The sequence below is a fragment of the Epinephelus moara genome, chromosome 18 (assembly GCF_006386435.1).
Source record: "Epinephelus moara isolate mb chromosome 18, YSFRI_EMoa_1.0, whole genome shotgun sequence".
Lineage (NCBI taxonomy): Eukaryota > Metazoa > Chordata > Actinopteri > Perciformes > Serranidae > Epinephelus > Epinephelus moara.
The window spans coordinates 11,719,777-11,742,012 of record NC_065523.1 but is presented as its reverse complement, the minus strand read 5'-3'; the positions used below and the strand labels follow the sequence as shown (position 1 = coordinate 11,742,012).

The window sequence follows — 22,236 nt, the reverse complement described above, 5'->3', positions numbered from 1 at the left end:
ACCAGGAGGCCGCTGTTTGTGTCCCATGTGAAACCAAAAGTCAATGTGGTTATGTGACTTTACAGACTTAAAGTAACTACACAAAGTACTTTACATAGGTACTTTACATAACTACGCAAAGTATGTACGTTTTTATGCACTTACATCCCGTACTGTACATAGTTATTTCAACCGAGACCACAATCCTTTCCTAACCTTAACCAAGTATTTTTTGGTTTCTAAACCTAACAATGTGTTTTTTTCCCTAAATGGAACCAAACTGCAACTGTTTCACAGTAAAAATTTCGACCATTCATAATAGGTTTGGCATTGGCATTATTTTCGCATTATTATACATCATTTTTACACATTTTGTGCCCACCACCACATAATGCATTAAGAGATCATGTCCTTTTAACATATTTCTGAGAATGTGATAGCGTGTGACTTAATGTCCGCTGCAGAGCTCAAAAAAAGAGTTCTCTGTGGAGCTATGACGAGACTGTAATCTTCCTCATGGTAACACATGAAAAAACATGGTTGGATTTACAGAATTTTCTTATAAATGTGGTGAAGTACATGGACTTTACAGATGTGTAATTCACTTGAATAACCATTAAATTGTTGGAATACATTGACCGTATTGTGAAACATATTAATATAAAATTGCAGTATAAAATACCATAACAGAAAAGTGTTGGATCAAGCTACCCTGACCTCTTCTTTCCAGTGTCCAAACACACAACAAAATGACTAACTGTGGTTTTGACAGATCAGTTCAGTTCAATTTTATTTATAAAAGTCCAATATCACAAATCACCTCAGAGGGCTTTACATCATTCTGTCCATGCACCCTCACAATGGATAAGAAAAAATTTAAAAAAAAAAAGGAAAGAAAAGAAAACAGGTTAAGAAATGGTAGATACCTAATGAGACCCCAAACAAAACTCTGCATTTAAATCAGTTCATATCAGTCTACTCTTCACCTTTCTGGAGAAGCAGTACAACTTTAAAAACAAATACACTGACGGAACTTACATTTCCTAAGTAGGCCCTGACATTTAGTTTCTGGGGCTGTTTCAAGGACTATTTGTTCAAATAGGCCTGTTTGATTCTAAAAAAGGTTTTGGTTGAAGTGTTGCTTCAAAGTGATGATAAATTGTAGCTGTTGCCGAGTGCAGTGAATTTGGACAGATTTAACCGCCTAGCTATTTGTCAAATAATGGTCATTTCTTCAGATCTCAGATTGTAAATTGTCTTGATTGTACTGCAACTTCTTCAGATTTTAGTATTTGAGGTGTGCTGCCCATCACAGGTCCATTACAGGTTTAAGTCTTGAGCAGTGTGAAGGTGAAGACGTTCAAAATGAAAGCTCTCATCTTTTTCTCTCACTCTCTCTCTTTCATGTCACTTTGTCTCTCCATCACACACATACATATGCACAAGGGCAAAACGAGGTGATCTGTCCCACCAGGTCCACATGGTACTTCACACTCTGCCAGCATAATGACATAGCATGGGCTCTCTCCGCAGCCAGCGTCTGTCCATCAGCTTCCCCAGAGCGAGCCGTTTAAAATGGATCTGGGTCACAGTGGGATCCCCTCTGTCCACCCGCTGGAACCTGAAAGCATCCGATTCATTTATGACACCGCCTGCATTACTACAGCCAATCCATGTGACACACTTTAGTGGCAGTGAGAGCTGCTGCATTATGTATTAACACTTAGCAGGTGCGTTCTCTTCTATACACTTGAAGTGCTGAGCTCTGTGTCAGCTGGATTTGGTAACGCCTCAGTGTGAATGATAAAACTGATATGAAGGAAGAATTCCCCTGACATTTGCTCCACTTTCATGGTCAGTTGTGGTATTACTGCAGCAGCAACAGTTTAAACCTTTAACATCAGTCGCTGTACAGACTAGAGACCATCTTGCAATCATACCAGCCACCATAGAGTGATCTGCAAATGAAACAAATATGGGTCAGGGTCATAAAGTGGGGAGAACTGGCCCCTTCCCTACTTCCTACCCCCCTACTTCCAGCATTGTTGCTCGGACCACACCCAACCCCAGACTTCGCATTAGTGACTACATCTTACACTTGTGATGTTATCGCTGTGATAAAATATGTCCACAGACAAATATAAAAACACCTGGCAAAATTCTCAAAACCATTTCTGTGGTAGTTGCCTACAATAGTTGTCTCCAGGATAACATTTGTGACACACACAGACTCAACAACACCAGCCCCACTGTCACAGCTGGTAAAAATTGCAATGTTCTGCTGGGAAAACTTTGGTCCTGGCATTCATATGGATGCACCTGACACACTCCTTCCACCCAAACACCATTTCAGACCAAGTACACCCCTCATGGCAACAGCACTTCCCAATGGCAGTGGCTCCCCCCAACATAACAATGCGCTATGCTACACAGCAAAAACTGCCCAGGACTGGCCCAGTATGCGACAAAAAGCTCAAGGCATCGACCTGGCCTCCAAATTCCCCAGATTCCAATCTGATCGAGCATTTGTTGGACATGCCATTACCCCATAGGTACCCACGATCCACGATGGGGCCTCCTTGAATTGGAGTTTGGCTCCTGTCGAGGCACAGACACAGGATTTCTGGGGGGTGTCCTGTGGTGTGTGGCACTGAGGTGTTGGTGGTGTATCCTTTGAGTCTTGTGGGTTGCAAAGTGCGGTACAAGCACATTCCCAGGGATGCTCCAACGGATTGGGATCAGTGACTCTATCTTCTTAGGAAACTCAGTGGCCTTGGGGAACTGCCCATTAGTTTGACAGCCCATTGGTTCGACATCCCATTGTTCCGACCATATTAAACTCATTGTTCCGAAGTCCGTTCCGAAATCATCATGATGCCCTGTGGTTAAGATCTGGTTAGGTTTAGGCACAAAAACCACTTGGTTAGGGTCAGGAAAAGATCATGGTGTGGGTTAAAATGAAAAAGAAAGTGACAAACACATAAGCCGTGAGCCTGCTCCGCCTCAAGCCGGTCGCGGTGCACCATACGCCCGCCGCGAGCCGTTCAGCACCGCGGACAGTCGGACTAATGGGATCTCGAACCAATGGGCTGTCGAACCAATGACATGGACCCGTGGCCTTGGTGTTAGTCAGCAGATTTTAGTATTAGTGTACAAAACTATGGTTGAGAGTGATTTAACTTTTCACCCCACTGCCTGGTATGGTTAGCTTAACTGTACATCCAAGAATAAACTCTCTAGGATTGTGACAATGGCAACTAAAATAGTTGGCAACCCACAAAAGCCTTTGTCCCAACTCTTTACAGAAAGGACGAGGAAGAAAGCGAGGAGTATCTTGGCAGATAGTTCCCATGCCAGAGTCCCTCTGGCAACAAAAAGTGTATTTAAGAAGTCCTTTATCCCAAGTGCCATTAATTTCCTTAACTCAACAAAGTGACTGATGAGTTTTTAAACCATAGACAGACAATGGGCTGATTAAATGTGTTAAGCATTTTGTAATGACTTTGTATGTTTGTTTTACTGAATATTTGATTGGTTTTTACAGTGTTGTCTATTGAGTCTGGTGAGCAAAAGACAAAGTCCAACTCCTGGTGGATAATAAAGATTCTATTGTGTTTGGGGCAGCAGAGCATGTGGGATAAAGACTGTATATTAATCCACCTCTGAGAATAGTCCCAAACAAATTACTAATTACTCCCGTTTGTGACAAGTAAGATATTCTGTATATTCTGGAAGATACTGTATGTTTGCAATATCTTGAAAGATTGTTAGTAAGGTAGCTCTTTTTTTATGGTTAAGGTTGTACTATTGTTCCCTTAGTTCCTTTTAAAGGTCCAGTGTTTAGGATTAGACTCAGTGGAAGAGGACCTGCTTTGTATGAAGATATAAATTGCTCAATCTAAGATAACAAAAACACAACAATTCTTATTTTCAGGTGATTTTACACGAATTCAAACACAGTTATCTATATTATATACCATTTCTTCCAATAGATGCATCCAAATCCTACACACTGAACCTTTTAAGGCTTATTTTCACAGCCCAACATGGCAGTGTGCTTCAAACTTTGTGGCAACAATACCCCAGTACACAAAGTCAGGTACATAGAAAAATGTTTTTTCCTGGTTGCTGAATGTCATAGCCTCCTCATTCCCCTTTTCCTGTCAGCCTCTCTACTGTCAACCAAGCAATGAAGGTGAAAATGGCCATAAAATATTCTTAGAAAGCAATAAAGAAATGGTTTTCTCAGCTTGAACACGACTGGCCTGCACAGAGCCCTGAGCTCAACCTTATCCAACACCTCTGGGATGAACTGGATTGCCGACTGTGAGCCAGACCTTATCTCCCAACATCAGTGTTCGACCTCACTGGTGCTGTCTTGGCTGAATGGGAGCAAATCCCTGCAGCCAGGTTCAAACATCTGGTGGAAAACATGAATAGAGTGGAGGCTGTTCTGGCAGCACATTAATGCCCATGGTTTTGAAATGACGTGTTTAATAATCACATATGGCTGGAATGCTCTGATGTCCACATACTTTTCTATATGCGATATAGTTTTAGGCATAGCTTTTTGTGTCATGGATTTTTTATGTCTTTACTGTTTAAATTCACTAAAACATACAGTGTGCTCTGTCAGAATATGTGCACGTCAAGTGTTTTTAAAAGGCGCAACTGGAGAGTGACAAACAACGGAAAAAGCTCCTTCCACCGCTGTTGCAACAGACTGTAGTTTATTGCAACAGCAGTGTACTCAATTTCATTTGGTAAGCTGTCATTTTTGGTGGAAGAGGATGTCTAAACAAATCAGATTCTGGTAACTGCAACTTTAAGTTCGCATGATGAACTCGACTTTTTCTTCTGGTGAAATTCTCCTGTCTCTGTACTTGTGGAACAAACAAAGAAATATGAATATGAGCATCAGACTGGCCTCAAATAATTTCCAAACATTGCTCCCCTTCAGTTGTTCAGATCTTTGCAGTTTACTTGAGGACGCAAACTCACATTTTCAGACATCTTACTGCAGTTTTCAGATGACATTGCTGCTTTAGTTCTGTTTGGTCAGTGGAGAACAAACACTCCAGCCTCAGAAATAACTATATTTTGTGTGAATTCCCTCTGACTGCTTTGTGTCGTGTGATTTGCTCACTTTCCCGAGGCTGATTCACGCCTGGCTACATCTATCGAGTGCTGGGACCAGACTTTTCAGTGACATTCACCCTCCTCATAAACAAGTTATTAGTTTTTGTTTTTTTTACAATGAGTGCTCAGTTTAGTGGCAGAGTTGCTGCACAATAGCAGCAATAAGAGTCAAATACCTCACATAAAGGAGATAATTGGATCACACACATGTAAACCCTGAACTGAGATTACCTCAAAGAAAAAACATCCTCGCTGGGTGATAAACTTTTGAACCCTGGTTAAACACCCGTTGTACATTTTAATGTGTAAAATTTATGTGGCAGTCGGTTTGCTCTGCTCTGGAGGAAAAATAGTATCTGCAATTACACAGATAGTAAAAGGTTGTTATTTATTTGGTGCAAAACTGCTTTCATTTCGAGTTCATAGCAGGGTAATTTAGCTGAGCCCTCTGTAGCCGCTGTAATTGGTCCCTTGATCAAACCTGTGTGATTGGAAAGCAGAGTACAGCTGCAGGGAGAACAGACCAAAGACTTGTTTTATAATTATGGTACACAACTACTTAAAACCATTTAAATGGGGTCTTTACATTTCCTCTTTTCCTGAACTGAATATCAATTTCAGTTGAGATAAACAAGAAACTCCGACAACGCGTTGAAATCTGAACGATTCATCTTTACACTGGCTTAGATCTTAGCAAAAGTCAAATAACATTTGTCAGAAATGTCACATCCACCCGCTGGGGAAAGCATTATCTTTGAAATACAGGCACTGATCTTTAACAAAAGCAGAACACAACCCCCCTGTCGTCAATTCAAAGCTTGCTAAAGAGCTCATATGTGTAGGTTTAAGCTATCAGAGGCAGGTTTTTATTGTCTTTACCACTCGTGTAGGATGATAGATGAACATATTTAAATGCAAATAAGGTACAACTATCACAGATCCATGTTTTGTTTGCTCTGCTGTTCACAAACACAAAGCGTAATTGAATAAAGGCAATATTTTCACTCTGAAATTATTTGAACTCCCATCACTGCTCAGTGATGGAGGTCTCAGATGATGTTGCTTTGTTCTTTAACCACTTGAACAACACATAACGATATTAGTGCAACATCAAAGATGGATCACCATGAGGTGTAGCTGCTTCCATGTTCCCATATAAAGAGGCTGTAATCAATCATTTTTTGGCAAAGCAGTGGTACACTGTGGGTTCTGTCAAATGGAAGAAACACTCACAGTCCAATAACTGAGCCGTGACAGTTTACCGCTCACTTGAGACACACTGAACAAATCAGAGCTCACATATCTGGGGAAACGGCAAACACTGACCAGACTGGATGGAAAAGACGTCTAATACTGTGTCACACAGAATGATAACATTTGTCAGACTGCTTGTTGTGCTGAACTCACAGCAGGGACTTTCTTTAAAAAGGGTCAGTTTACCTAATCCCAGAACACATATTTCACCCACTTGACCATGGCGACACAGTATCTCGATCAGTGGTTCTCAAACTTTTTTCAATAATGTACCCCCTTTGAAAGAACATTTTTTGGTGGAAACACACAATGAACAAATGTAAATGTCAACATGATTGCATTTTTTGCAGCAGCTGAAAGTTTACAGCAATTTACAAAATATTGAATTTAAGATGTGGTTTATCGAACTTAGTATAATTATTTTAAGAATTATGAATGACTGAATTTTTTTTTACATTTTAAAAAGCATCTCACGTACCCCCTGCAGTACTCCAAAGTACCCCTGGGGATACCGTACTCCCATTTGAGAAACATTCATTTAGATCATCCAAGAGGTGTCTGGATTATTAAGGTAGGACAGGTGTTATTTGTATCGCATATTACAGGACAAAATGGCCATTTCAAAGTGTTTACATAATGTATGAAACAAGTAGACTTTAGACACCTATAGGGCTTTTCCATTGGCACTGTTGGCCGGGCCGAGTCAAACCATGCTACGTTAATTTGTGTTTCCATTACCGGGTTAAACGTAGCGAGTTGTGCTGAGTTGTGCCCAAGATGGACCATCTTCGGGGTGGGTCTAAGTGTGCCTGACTGCCTCCACACAGGTTGCGGTGACATCAGATGGGCTTCATTATAATTATTTATAATGCAAATAATGAAGCCTCAAAAGAGGTTATTAGTTTATTAATTGTGTTACTAATTACTGTGCTGCTCAAAAGCTACTGGCAGCTACCAGCAACTTTTAAGGAAGTGCACTGTTGTATAAGGATGCAAATCCCTGCCACACTGAGATGACATGCCGAGTCAAACCGAGTCAAGTCGAGCCACCACATATGTATAGAAAAGGGCTATCTACAGCTATGCTAGCTCTGTGTCCCAGCAGTGTCCAAAACGTTGCGACCAGCACATTCTCACTCCAGCTCGATGAATACCTCCATTTTGTCAGTGGGCATCAGCATCAGACACAGATATAGAGAGGCCCACTTTGCAGTTCTATGATACACACTGGGCGGCGGCTTTTTCTGACGCAGCAGGCAGCAACAGTAGTATAAAGAGTGAGAAATTCCACAAAGGGTGGGTGGGAGTGGTTGGTTGATGTGTCAAACAAATTATCAGACTTTACCCCAGGAGCCTGCTGAGTCAATAGAGGTTTTTTTTTTTTTTTTAACAATGTAGTGCGCTAGTATGGGTAGCATGCTATGCAAATGATGCTTGTCATGTAACGCTACATGACGTTAGTAACAACCATACTATTATTTTAAGCCAAGGCATGATGGTTTTTTTCTAAATCTAACCACTGAATTTTGTTGCCTAAACTTAAGGAAGTAAACCTAAGAATGAAGTGTTTATTATCACGCTAAAAACTGAAGCGGCAGGGCGCATCTTTAGCCATGTTTCCATCAGCTTGTTAAGTTGCGCATCTAGAAGTATCGTATCGGAAAATTATGATGGAAACGTCAAAATTCGAATTAAAATCCCCTGATTCGCACAAACTAAAATACGCTCGCTCTAGCCCGGTTTTGGTTGATTCGAAAAAATGTTGATTCGCAAAACGGGGGATGGAAACAGTTATGTTTGAATTAAGTCGGACGTAGCGCACCTCTCTCCATGGTGATATCCACACTCCGAGTCGGGAAGGCGGTAATGCATTTACAAGCTGGTTGCCAACCACCAGAAAACGTAGAAGAAGAAGAATGCAAGACTTGTTTTGTTTCCGGTTCTGCGGAAAACTCCCGCAAGTTCGTAGTTTTCACCAAAGTCCGTACATTTTTTTTTAAAGATATTTTTTGGGCCATTTTGCCTTTAATGGACAGAACAGGTAAGCGTGAAGGGGGGAGAGAGAGAGGGGATGACATGCAGCAAAGGGCCACAGGCTGGATTCAAACCTGGGCCGCTGTGGCAACAGCCTTGTACATGGGGCGCCTGCTCTACCACTAAGCCACAGACGCCCCAAAGTCCGTATATTTAATGGAAACACAGGATTCGTATTTCTTTTAATGCGCATTTCCCAATGATTCAAATCACTTTTGGATGGAAACATAGCTATACTTTGATGTTAAGGTCCACTGACAAAGAGGTGGCATTTGAAGAGTTGGGACGAGAAAGTGTTGCTGCAACTGTAAAAAGACACTGCCATTAAAATTTTTAATGTCAAATGAAACTCACCAAAGATACCAAAAGAAGTTACCAAAGATACGTTTTTTTGGTATTTTGAGTGAAGTGACCCTGTAACGGCAAGGATAAGGACAGTCTGATGCTATGACTGATTTTCTTCTTGTCACTCTCTGTTCTACCCACAACAGGAAACCACCACCATGACTTCCAGCACAGCCACCTGGATCTGACCGCGCTCACACCTAAACTGGGTAAGAAAACAATGTAATGTAGCATCGTCCTTAACTGGAGGTATGCCATTATTTATAGTGCAAAGGGTCACTGTGTAAACTTACAATGAAAAAGTACATGTGAAATGCATTTCCAGAAAAGCATGCTGTATCTTTTCAGTACAAAAGTAAAGTTCTGCTCTGACTTTGAGGGGTGGTGATTGACCCGACTTGACATTCCCAAATGATATGCATTATTATATTTCTCTAAATGAAAGTAAGCCAAACAATTCTTGTGATTTCCAATTTCAAGGACAAAAGTATATCTTTCACGGGGAAATTAAAATCTGAGAAACTGATAAAGAAGTCCTTAGAGAAAATGAAAAGCAAAACAGTGTATGATAATCAAAGGATCATCTGTGCAGTTTGCTGCAGATATTGAAAACTCAATTACTGTTATTGCATTCCATCTATTTCTCTAAATGTGATTTTCTGTGAAAGGAGAGCAAGTTTAAGTGTGGAGTTACTGAATGCTCCTGCATCTAAACGGCAATGAAATGAAACACTGAGTAATTAAAGAGGGAATCTGGCCTTACTGGTTATGAAAAAATCCCTTCTATGATATTCTAAAAACCGCAGAGGCCAACATTTTGTGTCAGCGTCGTTGATTCATCATACAAACTTTTCTAGCATTAATGGAGCGGTGCAGTCCACATTCTGCATGTGCTTGTCTGCCTCTTAAGCAGGACGGCCTTTTCACTGGGAAAATGGGTTTCAAAAGTACTTTCAGCACCAAATAAAACTCTTCAAACTGCACTTTTGAAGTCTATTTAGTTTCTGATGAGGATGGTAGCTCTTATGCATAATTCCAGAGTTGCTGGTTTAGACTTTGTGTTAACCCTTGGCAACATTCCTGCAGTACTGGCTTTGAACAAGGGCAACCTCTATAGTATGGGAGGTTTGGTTGAAGAATACTGTGCACATTGATTGTCATTGATCCTTTCTTTCTCACTTGGATTTGTTAGCCCACAGACAAATGAGATATGGTAAGTAATACACATACACCTGGTGTTTATGTGTATTTTTTCTTCACTTTTTCTTCCACATATATCATGTAGAGATCAAAATTCTTCAGCTGCACACTGGGGGTCATTTTTTTATTCTCCTTTTGTTTCTCCCTTTTTAAGCGCTTGTGTATTTTTTGCTGCCACAAAATTTCACGCCGTTGCATTACAATCCATGACCTTTGGTCTGATCTCAGAATCTTTTCTTCACACATTATTTCTACTGTTTCACTCCACCTAACTGGCTCTATCTTCCCTACAAACCCACACACATGCCAGCACACTCTTTTTCCAATTCAGTGAATGTCTCCCCTCTACACCATATGTTCCTTGGTGTTGTGTGTCCCTGTCCTCCTTGCTGCAGTAGTCACCCAGTCCTATTTTTAAATCCAGCACCACAGTCCCTGCCCATATCCCAGCCCGCCCCGCCCGCTGCGCCTCCTGACCCATGACTGGGCGTCCCAAATACTGAAGCCACAGGAGCTCTGTGCAGTGCAGGGAGCCTTCATGGTGCCATACATATCACTGATACCCAAAACTGAACTGTTAAAGGCATTTCGCAATGTGTCACTTGAGCTGCTTAGACATAGTTAACAGATTTGCAGGTTGCTCAGAATGTGTGAAGGATAAGAAGCACAGATTAGTACATTTTACTCATGCTACAAGTTGTCAACATTCAGTAAACCGTGACCTTGAAATACTCAATGGAAAGTCACCAGACTCCCTTCAAAAATCAAGTTTAGTTCAGGCAATAAATACTATAGTTTCTAAAATGTTGTCTATAACCACTTCTGAATTGTTAGGGTGTTCTTTTAAATTTAACACTGGACATCAAAATTTCCAGTTCATCATCCAAGCATGTTACCTCTTCTTTTAAACTTTTTGTACTGTTTAGTTAAAGTTCCATACCCGACCAAAAACACTCAGTCAGTGTAAGAATGGGATACATTTATTTGCAGATGACACCATTTTGTAAATGTACAAACAGAGGAGGAGAAAGGATAGTATCTGAAGTAAAATAACACAACAAGCAAGACTTATTTAGTGCCACTCCCGACATAAATAAATGTAAAAAAATATGTAAAAAAAAAAAAAATAAATACTCTGCTATGATTCCTTTTAACATGGATTTTCATAAGAAGCTTTTAAAAAGGAGGAAACAGATCTACTCTGCATCTCCCTCATTAAGAAATTCTAGATCTGGCCTCCACACTATCCACCACCAATGTTTGGGCTAGGTTTTATTTTTATTTTTTGCTTCTCCAGGGCTGGCTTCTAGTGCTAGGTTGACAGCTGTGAGAACAGTGTGCATCAAGTGCTAGGTTGACAGCTGTGAGAACAGTGTGCATCAAGATGGCTAGCCTTAACATTAGAGAAAATGTTGAAAAGATTTGAGCCATGGTCTGACCCAGTCTCAGATGAGGTGAAAAGATTTGAGCCATGGTCTGACCCAGTCTCAGATGAGGAGTCTGTCATGCACCAAAATGGGCAACTCGCAAACATATCTGAATAGTAAATGTAGTTAGCATCCCTTATTTGTCCATGTTGTTTGTTATGTTGTTAGCTTTTGGGCTAACTGGCAGTGGCCAACACATCGTTAATTGTTGTGTAATGTACAATAATATCTGCTGCAGTGGGGTTTTAGGTAGGTAGTGGAAAGAAGCTCCAAAATCCAGGTAACATCCACACTCCAACATGTTTGCTATCATAACTTTCACTGTGGTAATCCTAACTCTGCTCTCTGCACTGATAAGTCCGCTCTGCACTGGAGGTTTTGGGTTTCTTTGCCAGTGTCGTGTCGAAGTCTGTTCCCCTATCAAAGTGTGTTTCCTGTATTAGACAGCAATTGGCTTTCATATTGGTGACATATGTAATCGAGCTGGTCCGGCGTATGCATATGAATCTCAGATTTTGGGGAAGTGCACAGACATCGCCTTCTTCAACAGAGGAATGTGAGAACACCTCTCCAGTGACAAACTCTGCAATCTCAAGGTCAGACATTTTAGGGACATAAACATAAGAGGATCTTTAAATATTTAAAATGGTCGTAGTACATAATGTACAAAGTCATTCTCAACTACCTAACTACAGCAAGTGTATGCTGTGTCAGTGCATTGGCTGTACCAATTAAACACAGTCTTGTGTTCAAATAAAATGAGCCAAATATTCACTTCACATTTGGACTGAGTGCATATCTAGGAGTTAATGCAGAACAGTGGCTCCCTGCCTGCAGCCGTGACTCTAATAACCCAACATGCTGATATTAATTCTGGAGCAAATAGGTCAAAATCAAACTGCTGTACATCTCAAAATGCATCCAGACCTGTACAACCACTACAACCCTCCTTCCCAAAAGCAAAAGAGCACAAGCACATCCAGCACAAGTCTTTCTCAATTCACACTTCTCACCACATCACATGGCCCTCTATATCAGCGTCCCTTTCTCTCCTTCAGTAAAGACTCCCAGTGTAAAACCCATCTTTCTTGCTGACTGTACTCTTGACTCCACCGCACCGCTTCCTCCCCTGTCCCCTGTAGAGAGACCCCAGCGGATGAACAACATCCTGACCTCAGCCACGGAGCCCTACGACCTGTCCCTGTCCAGATCCTTCCAGAACCTCAGCCATCTGCCGCCCTCCTACGAGCTGGCCCTCAAGTCTGACTTAAGTAAATACTCCTCCTCTCTCCACAGATTAAGTAGGTGGTCCTTCATTCGTCCTTCGTCGCCGTTTTTTTTTTTTTTGCCTGATGTGCTAAAAAAAAGACAGGGAATGACGTCACCCTCATGCCCTGTGCATTAAAGGGTTGCCACATTCACCGCGTCTGGCCTGATGAAACATCTGAATGTCCATTACAGAGACATGCATCATGATAAGTATCCCCAGATGTTTGGTGGCTCATCCTGCAGTCAATACTCTCACTTTTTCACCTTTTTGGTAAATAAACTTTTTAAAATGCATGACAACACGCGAAAGCCTCCATACTCATTCCCATCGACTCATCTATCGGTCCAATCGGCTGACATCTAATTGGCGTGTAATTTGGCTCCATCTGCAGCCCATGTCATGTTGTTAATGTCTCTTAATGACATATTAAGAGGGGTTTTTTTTCAGCTGAATGGCTTCTATACAGCAACAAGATGGTGCTTTAATGTCTTAGCAGTGCTACAGTTCATTATTTTCACTGTGACAATTGCAGCTGGATGATGACGTGGATGCAGCCTCTTGACCAATGCATATTGCTGCATGTGTCTTGTCTTTATTTAAATATCCTTTTACTGATTTAACCTTTATCAAACCAGGGAGTCTCTTGAGAATCATTTCCTTTTTTACAAAACAAACCTAGCCAAAATGGGTTGTACCAATCATGCATAATTAATTTACAGCCTTTACATATACGTACATATATGTGGTACTATAATGAAAGAAAGCGTAACTGCTTAAAACAGTTACATTCTTCATAAAACATGTTCTGAATGTTGGGTTTGAATGCCTGATAGGAAGGCAGTGTTTCCAATTATAAGTTTATCTTGTAAAGGATTCCAACAATGACAATTATTTATGTTGGGTTTTTATCTGATAGTTTTTTGAAGCAGTAGAAAGCATTCTGAGGTAGATAGGGCACTCACCAAGGATGGCCTTCAAGATGAAACGATGCATGTGAATCTTCCTCTGTATTTTAAATTAAGTTGTCTGATTTACATTTACACAGTGATGAATTTGTGGGCCATCATTTTAAATAAAAGATTATGGGTGCTTTAAAATCAAACCTGTTTGGTGCAGCTCAGAATAGCACTGGGGAATGTACCCAGTAGTTTGTTCAGGCTGGTGTGAAAACTGTTTAACTGACTGGTGCACACCAAACAGGAGGACCGAGACCACCTGAAAGCGTTTGGGGAGAGAAAGCAAAACAGGCCAACCAAAGGATTTTACAATATTATTTATGTGATTTTAGCATGAATTAAAAGGTTGACTATCGAGAAATGTATCTGTGTAAGCAGCATACATAGTTATTCCGGATTGGGTAACCAAGGTAATGTGCACTGTCTGTCTGTCACTATAAGTCACAAGTGACAAGTGACAGTTTTGTTGTGTTTGTGTCCTCCTCCATGTATTTTAGCAGATCCTCATTCAGAAGTAGCGAAGTGTAGTGACCACACAGTAACTACAGCCCGATGTCATCCCCAGATCTTCAAATGCTAACACTTTTTCACGCCCCTAAGTGTGTGATATTGATGCCAGAGGCACCCTTTAGCATCTCAGCTTTCGATGAATTCCATTGTAAAACTTGATGCTGACACAGACTTTCACTCAAGAGACTACAGTCCGTGTTTTGTCTGAAACCAAAAGTTAGTCTTGTTTTAATGTAACGTTATGTAATTTACGTACCTACATCCCGTGTGGAGCCAAAGGTCAATGCTGTTTAAAGTAACATTTTGTAATTTACATAACTATGTCCTGTGGAAAACCAAAAGTCACTATTGTTTGAAAGTAAAGTTACATAATTTACGTATGGCCTGCATGACATACTTACGTCATGGTGCATTACATATCAAACGTACTTAATTAAACTCAAAACAAAATATTTTTTCTAAACCCAACCAAGTAGTTTTGTTGCCATCACAACATTAACCATGTGTTACAATGTACTTTGGCTGTGCATCACATAAGCCCTTTTAAAATAGGAATTGTGCAAATTTGCAGGAAAGCCCAATCAGTCTTTTTTCAGCATTGGCAGTATAAAAACAAAATCGGGGAGTGCGGCAAAATGCCGCCTACCTACTTTTGTTCATACAGAATGTGCCTTTTTTGGGGCAATGGGGGGCGTGAGCAAGTAACAAAACGTGTAGCTCAGCGTGTGACGTAAACAGCGACGTACTCTGAGGGAAGCCGCAGCTGGTCAGTCCTTCGGCGATTCTCTCGTAAGTCGGCCTGTTCTTCACCATCCCCGTCATTTGACAGTTAATGGCCTCTTTGTTTGCGAGGACAAGGAGGGCGCACAATTCTTTGTCTCCCCACTTGCTCATATTTACTGTAGTTCCTGCTATCAGCTGTTTCCTGTTTATCCATCGCCAGTGGGTTGCACGTGCGGCGTCATCAACAGCTCCTCCCACAAGTCATCAACAGCCCCTCCCATGGCAGAAGGGCGCCTCGTTCTTTTTAAACCAAAAAGTTTCCGCCAATATGACTACCCTACGAGGTGGAAAACTGGGCACCTCGGATCAACTTGCCAATCCTGCTCTGTGTGTCTAAACACTCGCAGCTTACCGGTAAAACGGCCCAACATTTGCCGAAAATCTGGCAGTGTAAAAGGGGCTATAGAAACACTGAAGGGTGCCCTGTGCATAGCTATGAGACTCCAAAGGGCCTGACAAAGTGTTGGTATTTGCTGACCTGTGAATGAAAACAGGCTGATAACTGTCCAAATAAATATTTCAAAATATTTGTATAAAGAATCTATTTTTTGACAGATCATGTTATCTAGCAGAATGGGTTTTAAAGGGTTAGAAATTTGTTTTTTGGGCATTTACAGTGAGATTTAATTGGTAAAACAATAATTGAATTTGAAAAGGCAGCCTTGCCATTGCTAATCGTTGCATTGGGCCTGATTATCTGTTATATCCTAGTTTGCAGTATAACGAGTGACAAAGGGTGAAAATGTGCAATGCAGATAGTGTAACTCATTTCTTTAATCTGAATACTCTGTTTAGATAATGCCAAGGTGTATAAAAAGTAGAATTATTGTTGCATTTATCTCTCTTCTGTTTCGAACTGATGCAGAACTCTGGAGAATTTTGCAAACATGGTTCAAACAGAACCTTTTAAAGCACCAGGAACAAAAACACTTTATAAAGTCTTCCATTTTTAGTCGACTACTTACACTTCAGATCCTCCACTTGAGACCATCCATTTTTCATGCGTCAGTTTTTGAGATGAACCGCTTTCAGATGAGCTAAAAATGTTGAATTATAGGGGGACGTTGTGGTCGCAGCTGGACTCCTCTCATCTGAGTATGAAAATTACTTTGAGTCAGTGAACTCATCGAATGGCACATTTTTCTCACACAGCTTTCACCTTCAGACTTTCCTAAATATACTCAAGTAAACAGACATTGAATACGTGCTGCTAAGTGTGCCATCATGTTGCCGCTTTGTCAGTCGATTGATTCAAGCGCAACCGTGGAAACACACTGTATGCTTGCTTGTGTACTGTGCTGTGAGTTATCGCATTTAACCGATTTGTTGACAGAAAATCTTTTCTAAAAACATTTCCTTTGGCCTTAAGAAGCTACTCTGTGTTTACAGTGATTTATCAGAGAAAACACTGCAGAACATTAGAGAGTACTTATGCTGTACTTTCCTCTTCAAAGCATTATTTGCAGGAATGAATTCAATGCATAGCAGATTTACAAATTGCTATGCAGTTGTATGGAATGCACGTGAATGTGCCATTCACTGTCCTTGAATCTTAAGAGACGTTACACACTCAGAGAAAGCTATTTAAATGTGTCATTGGGTTGTGTGATAGAAAAACATGCATCGGCACAATCTCCTTTCAGCCCATTCAACATTGGTCTTTTATACGTTTGCCTTCTCTCTCCCTTATCAACTCTGGGCTTTGCTCTTATCTTCCTGGAGCCTTGTACACACACACAGAAAACCACAGAGATGAATCACACTGGACGACAAAGAGGCTTGTCGAATTTGAGACAGGAGGTCTGCCGAATTTGTCACACGAGCAAGCAAAGTCGTCCCTTCAAGAAAGCCCTTCCACTCGGAAAAAAATAAATAAATTGTGGGTTCAAGCATGTGTGAGGTCTTTGGAAACAAGCCTAAAAGTAATATAATTAGTTGCGATTTTAATTAAACCATCTGGAGAGATGATGATGACTAAATTAAATCAGTACGGTTTATTTGCAAGTGTGTGCGTGCTTGTGTGTGTGGCTGCTCCTCCATCCTGTCTGTCCTTCAGTGATGTCAACAAGGCAGAGATTGAGGACGCTGCTCTAAGTGACCCGCTCAGCTCCTCCAAGGAGGCTGCAAAAAGGAGGAGAAACAAATCTTGTTTGGCTTTGTTGTCTTTCACCTTAATCACCCTAAAAGGGATTAAAACACCTTTAAGAACAAACAAGCCACCTTTAATCCTCCCAAAAAGAAAAAAAAAAATAGTAATTAAATTGCTACATGTCCCCCTTTAATTTCACCACTCCTGCTCCAAACCTCTCTGAAAATCACTTTATAATTGATGTTCGACCAGTTTCACGAGTGTTAGTGCATTATATGATTACAGTCTTCTGTGATCAATAGCTGACACATAAATATACTGGTTATATTGAATCTAATCTAGTAGAGTGGGAGCTGGGGTTTAATTAGCCGTTGTTAGCTATTTCCTGTTTGCAGCTCCGCTTCACGTTTGGGACCCTTTACCCTCTCGCAATCATGTTAATTGTAAAGTGCTGCATTTTATCAGCACCGCAGAGATGAGATGGAGCAATATGCATCGCCCGTGTTAAATCATTCCAGTCACTTAATGTGTAAACGCTGTAACATGTGTACACTTATAAAAAGCAGGTCTTAAATCAAGTGGTGGAAAAGGCAGTTTTGGAAGTGCAGTTGTAGTCTGACATTTTAAGGCAGCAGAGAAACCCATTGAAATTAATATTACAGTGAATTCTCAAATCTATTTATGTTAATGGTAGAGTGAGGGCTAATTTCTATTGTATTATATTTCAGTAAGAAGCCTTTCCGTTTTAACTTGCTGTTGATGCTAATTAATTCCAAATCAACACTGCCTTCATGTTTACATATTGTCATAATACATTCAAATTATTGTACATTTCCTTGGCACTTGTTCTGTCAGTACTACAAACAACAATTCTGTCATGATCACCACTCTTTGGCTCGGAGTTTCTCTTTTCAATAGAAACATCTTTTCATTCAGGAATTATTTCCCGTGGCATGTGTTTTTCAGTCAATCACTGTAAAGTTGGCATCAATGGACATGAACACACTCAACACACAGATTTGCATTAAAAGGCTTCCAGGAACTAAAGAAGCATAACCCCTCCATTTCCTGCCCATATGGAAATGTAATTTATAAACATATTGAATTTCTATATATGAAATATATGTACATATGAAGTAAAAATAATTATGTACATATCTGTACACACTATATACATAATAATAATAATAGAGTAATTACATAAATTTCATTTTTCAAAAAACATAGTGTGCACATACTGTACTTGTTTTTACTTAGTCTTTATTGGTTGGTGTCAGTCACCAGTCCTCTGGCTTTTACCTGAAACTTGCCTTTTATTTTAAAATGTATGTTATTTGTCTTTTCGCATCATAGCAGGGCATAATGCATTCCTGCCACATCAACATTTAAGTGTATAATCGTTACAGATCTCACACAGTGACTGGAGTTTGACCTATTGATGGAGCTATGGGCCACAGCTTCTCGATTGTGTGTATACTTGTAGCCTCTGGTTGAGTTTGGTGACATTTCCTGCCATAATGTCACATCCAAACCAAGCCTTCAGGGAAAAATGCTGGAGCACATCGCCACAGGCCAAAGTTAGGCCTCTTGCATTGGGAATGCACAGAGCAGTGGACATGAAACCCCTCATGGAGGGACAATAAGGTGACCTTCTGTATCCAGGCATGACATCTCTCCCAGAGCAGCCAAGCATCCACACAAACAATTCCCATCATCCCTCTTCTCCACGACTCGGTGAAGCATGGTATGGTCCTAAAACGGCCATTCGACCTCAGTGTTCTGCAATAATTAACTACTGCAGAGGTAACGACCCCTCAGCCGCAACAGTTAATCAGTGAGCTTCTGTGGTAGTGTCCCCCTGTGAGCCAGCACTGCCAAAAACAGGTAGATAAAAGTCTGCCAAGAGCTGATTGCCGCCTGTGGTTAATACAGCCGTAAATGACTTCGCCATTAGGAACACCCAGCGGAGAGCCCAACCTGCTTTCTGGCAGGGGATTTAAACAACTGGTTGCCCATTCAGGCACAACCAGCTCATGAACTATTGAGTATTGTAGCATGCTGATGAGTCCTCTCTGCACTGAAGGACAACTACACTGATGAGTCTGCTGTTGTTCTGTTTTTTCATGAAAAAAAGAGGACAAAACCATTCAAACTGTGGACAATTAAACTTTGTGTGTTGATTACCATTATCACACCATCCCTTCAGCAGCAGCCACGAGGTGTAGGACAAATATGATCGAGACTAAATGCATCAACATATTCCTCTCTAATGCTTTACAACCACTCTTGGCCCTGGTGGTCCATGGCCTGTTTCACAAGAGTAATTTCTGAGCACTGCTTACATGCAGATTTCAAACTGTGGCAGCATCACAAATGATTGGTGCTTGCAAATTGCAAATAACTTTGCAAGTCCGACAGGGCTCCTGCATGCTCATGCAGAAACTTCTGTTTAATTAATGAAATGTGTCAAAATTAACAGGAAATTATCTCGTGCTGCAAACTGCAGGTTGCTAGTTGTAAAGGTCTTTTCAGACCAAACGTGAATCATTTGTGGGAAGCTAAATCGGAGTTGGCCTTGGTGTGAAAACTTTCAATGTGAAAAATTGTCAATGAATTTAAATGTGGTGAAACAGGCCCCTGGTACTGTGTGAGGATGGGAATGGAGAAGAGGTCCCACATTGGCCGATCAATTGGTGGTGTATGCCCTCAACCTTATTGACTTTTATCAATGCTGGCATGCTTCCCTGACGTCAGACCCCTGCGTCTATGCTGCTGCATGCAGCAAGAAGGATTCATGATGCAGAGGAAGAAACTGTTTCAATTTCAAGTTAAGGTGGAAACAGCAGCAGTATGCTGAAACATCTTTCTACATGACATGAGCTTAAACACCAGCAATGCCATGACACTCTACAAATGAGTGCCACTATTTTCGAATTGAGCAGCACATCTATACCGAGAATTAATATCCAGTGTTATAATGATACTAGTGCCACGCAGCTACACTGTCTTCAGTCTCAATTAAACCTGTGTAGGCCCAATTTTACCAACAGAAAACTGACCAGGAATCAATAAGGCAATCGATAAAGAATTGGACTGAAAAGCAGGCATTGGTATCAATATAATCGCATCTTGGTACTGTGTCATTACTCAGTTCAAATATTTTTTGTGATCTTGCTGCCTAACTGTGACAAAAAAATTCCCCAAATTTGTACTACAGCTTGTAATCCATGCATGGTTTTGTTTCAAATGCACCAGGGCTGTTATTGTTATTGAATGGCCTCCTAGGAAATGCTGGACTCACTAACTAGAGTGGAAAGCACATTCATATTGTACAAGGGTTTACTTATTCAGAGCAAGCCAGAAGTCTTCATAGTGTTGTCTCTCTCTGATTACCTTTGTCTTTTTGCTCCTCAGGTGATAAGGACATAGATGACTACTACACGAGGAAGCATCATCATCCTGACTTTGGTGGCCGGGGACCAACCCACATGGTGAAGCTGAACGCAGATCCCCAACAGCACCAGCAGCGCCAGCGTCCCCGCCGAGTCCAGAGGGCCATGTCCCAGGACCACGTCTTGTCTCCTCCCAGGACGCCACGTCGTGGAGATTACGGCTTATCTTCATACGGCGTCATGGCGGCTGCCGCATACAGCAGCAGCCGGCACCTCTCAGAGGAGCAGCTACTGTCAGCAGACCGCCTCCACTCCCAGGATCCCTTGCTGTCCCCGGCGATGAGGCGCGACAAGTTCCGGGAGAAGGCGATGGCGCGGGCTATGTCTCACGCCGACATGCTAATGCCCGTCACGCCCGTCATGGACCGCCACAAGATGACCAAGATGCACTCTCAACCCAGTGCCTCTAACGACTCCTACAACACGCTGACGGTCAACCACCAAGCAACCACGTCTAAGAGGCAGGCGTTTGCCAACCGACGAACACACACGGTGGACCACCTACAGTACATTCCTGGCCACCACCACACATACCGCACTGCCAGTAAGAACGAAGTAACGGTTTAACCGCAGAGTGGTTAGCTGAAGGATTCCTGAAACACATCACGGACGTCAACAGAAATCTCCAAAATCAGCAAGTCTCCTCAGCAGAGGTGTTCTGTCTTCTACTTAAAACAACCTTCTACATTAAAACTCTTCCTGCTTTTTAGCACAAGCTTCCTGTGTCATCCAGAATCAACCCCGGCAAAGACATCTCTCTCTTAGAGCATCATAAGGGCTTTGCGCGTTGACACAGAGGGATCCTTCATGCCAGACGTTTGACAGCCTGAAGAAAATATTTTTTAAACTGGACATGGGACTGGAAGGGAATTGTATCAACTTTATAAATATATAAATATACTATATTTACTATTTGTATTTTCAGTCCTTGTTATAGCTTTAGAGATTCTCATTGACTGATGTAAGCACTTCAAGTGGTGCCTCTTGAAATTGTCCCATTTCAACGATGAAGTGGATTTGTGGGTTAAAAAGCACAATTAATGAATTCCCTTTTTTTGTTGGGTTTATTTTACTCTTCTTCTTTGGTAAACGGCCAGGACATATCAGCTTATTAGTGAAAACAGAGGCTATTTCTGTTGCATACAATAGATGATTGTAAATAGGCTATGTTAGCAGCATTAAAACAAGAAAAGCTGGCCCTTTGACATTATTGTTTTATTTTCTCCCACCTGGAATCTATCATAGATTCTCAATAAATAATTTTAATTTTAGATAAGGCAAAGATCCCAAATTGATATTATTTCCACAGATGTCTGCAAAATATGTGGATGTAATATGTATATGGGGAGTATTTTTCTTTTTTTAACTGTGCTTGTAGCATAGAATTATTGTGTATGAAACAACCTCTCACCACCGTTGAATGGCAGCTTCAGTCTGCAGACGTAAATCCACAGGTGAAACTGGAGCCTGGTGGTTGTTTGAATTAGCTTAATTTCTGTTCGCACATCTCCTTTGCTTTGTCATCCACGAGGATGACCCTCCCCCACCCACTCTGCTCGGTTTGTGATTGGCCAGCTGCTTCCATCTTTACATATCAGGTACTTGTTGTGTGGGAACTAAGGGGGGAATAGGTTGAGTTGTAGTTTTGTGCTGACTGAAACAATCAGTACTAAAGAGGACGTCATAATCGCTAGTCAGTCGAGCGTTAATTAAAACTGTGAACAGTTTGTCCAGATGTTTTCATTAAAGCAATGCCTTATCATGGAATCCCATGTGCTCTTAATTGAACAATCATGCT

The 22,236-nt window shown here is 41.2% G+C and overlaps 1 protein-coding gene across 3 annotated transcripts in view; it reads left to right on the top strand.

Moving 5' to 3' along the window:
• LOC126405525 (protein shisa-6) overlaps nt 1-21,200 on the top strand; it is a 104,035-nt gene extending 82,835 nt beyond the window's left edge. The window contains exons 6-9 of one of the 3 annotated variants that reach the window (XM_050069288.1): nt 8,898-8,960; nt 9,944-9,964; nt 12,521-12,679; nt 20,401-21,200. In XM_050069288.1, the coding sequence (XP_049925245.1) occupies nt 8,898-8,960; nt 9,944-9,964; nt 12,521-12,679; nt 20,401-21,005 (848 nt within the window). In that variant the 3' untranslated portion in view covers nt 21,006-21,200. The remainder of the gene's footprint in view (nt 1-8,897; nt 8,961-9,943; nt 9,965-12,520; nt 12,680-20,400) is intronic. The other 2 variants (XM_050069289.1, XM_050069290.1) reach the window with 2 other exon arrangements.
• Nucleotides 21,201-22,236: the final 1,036 nt, after the last annotated feature.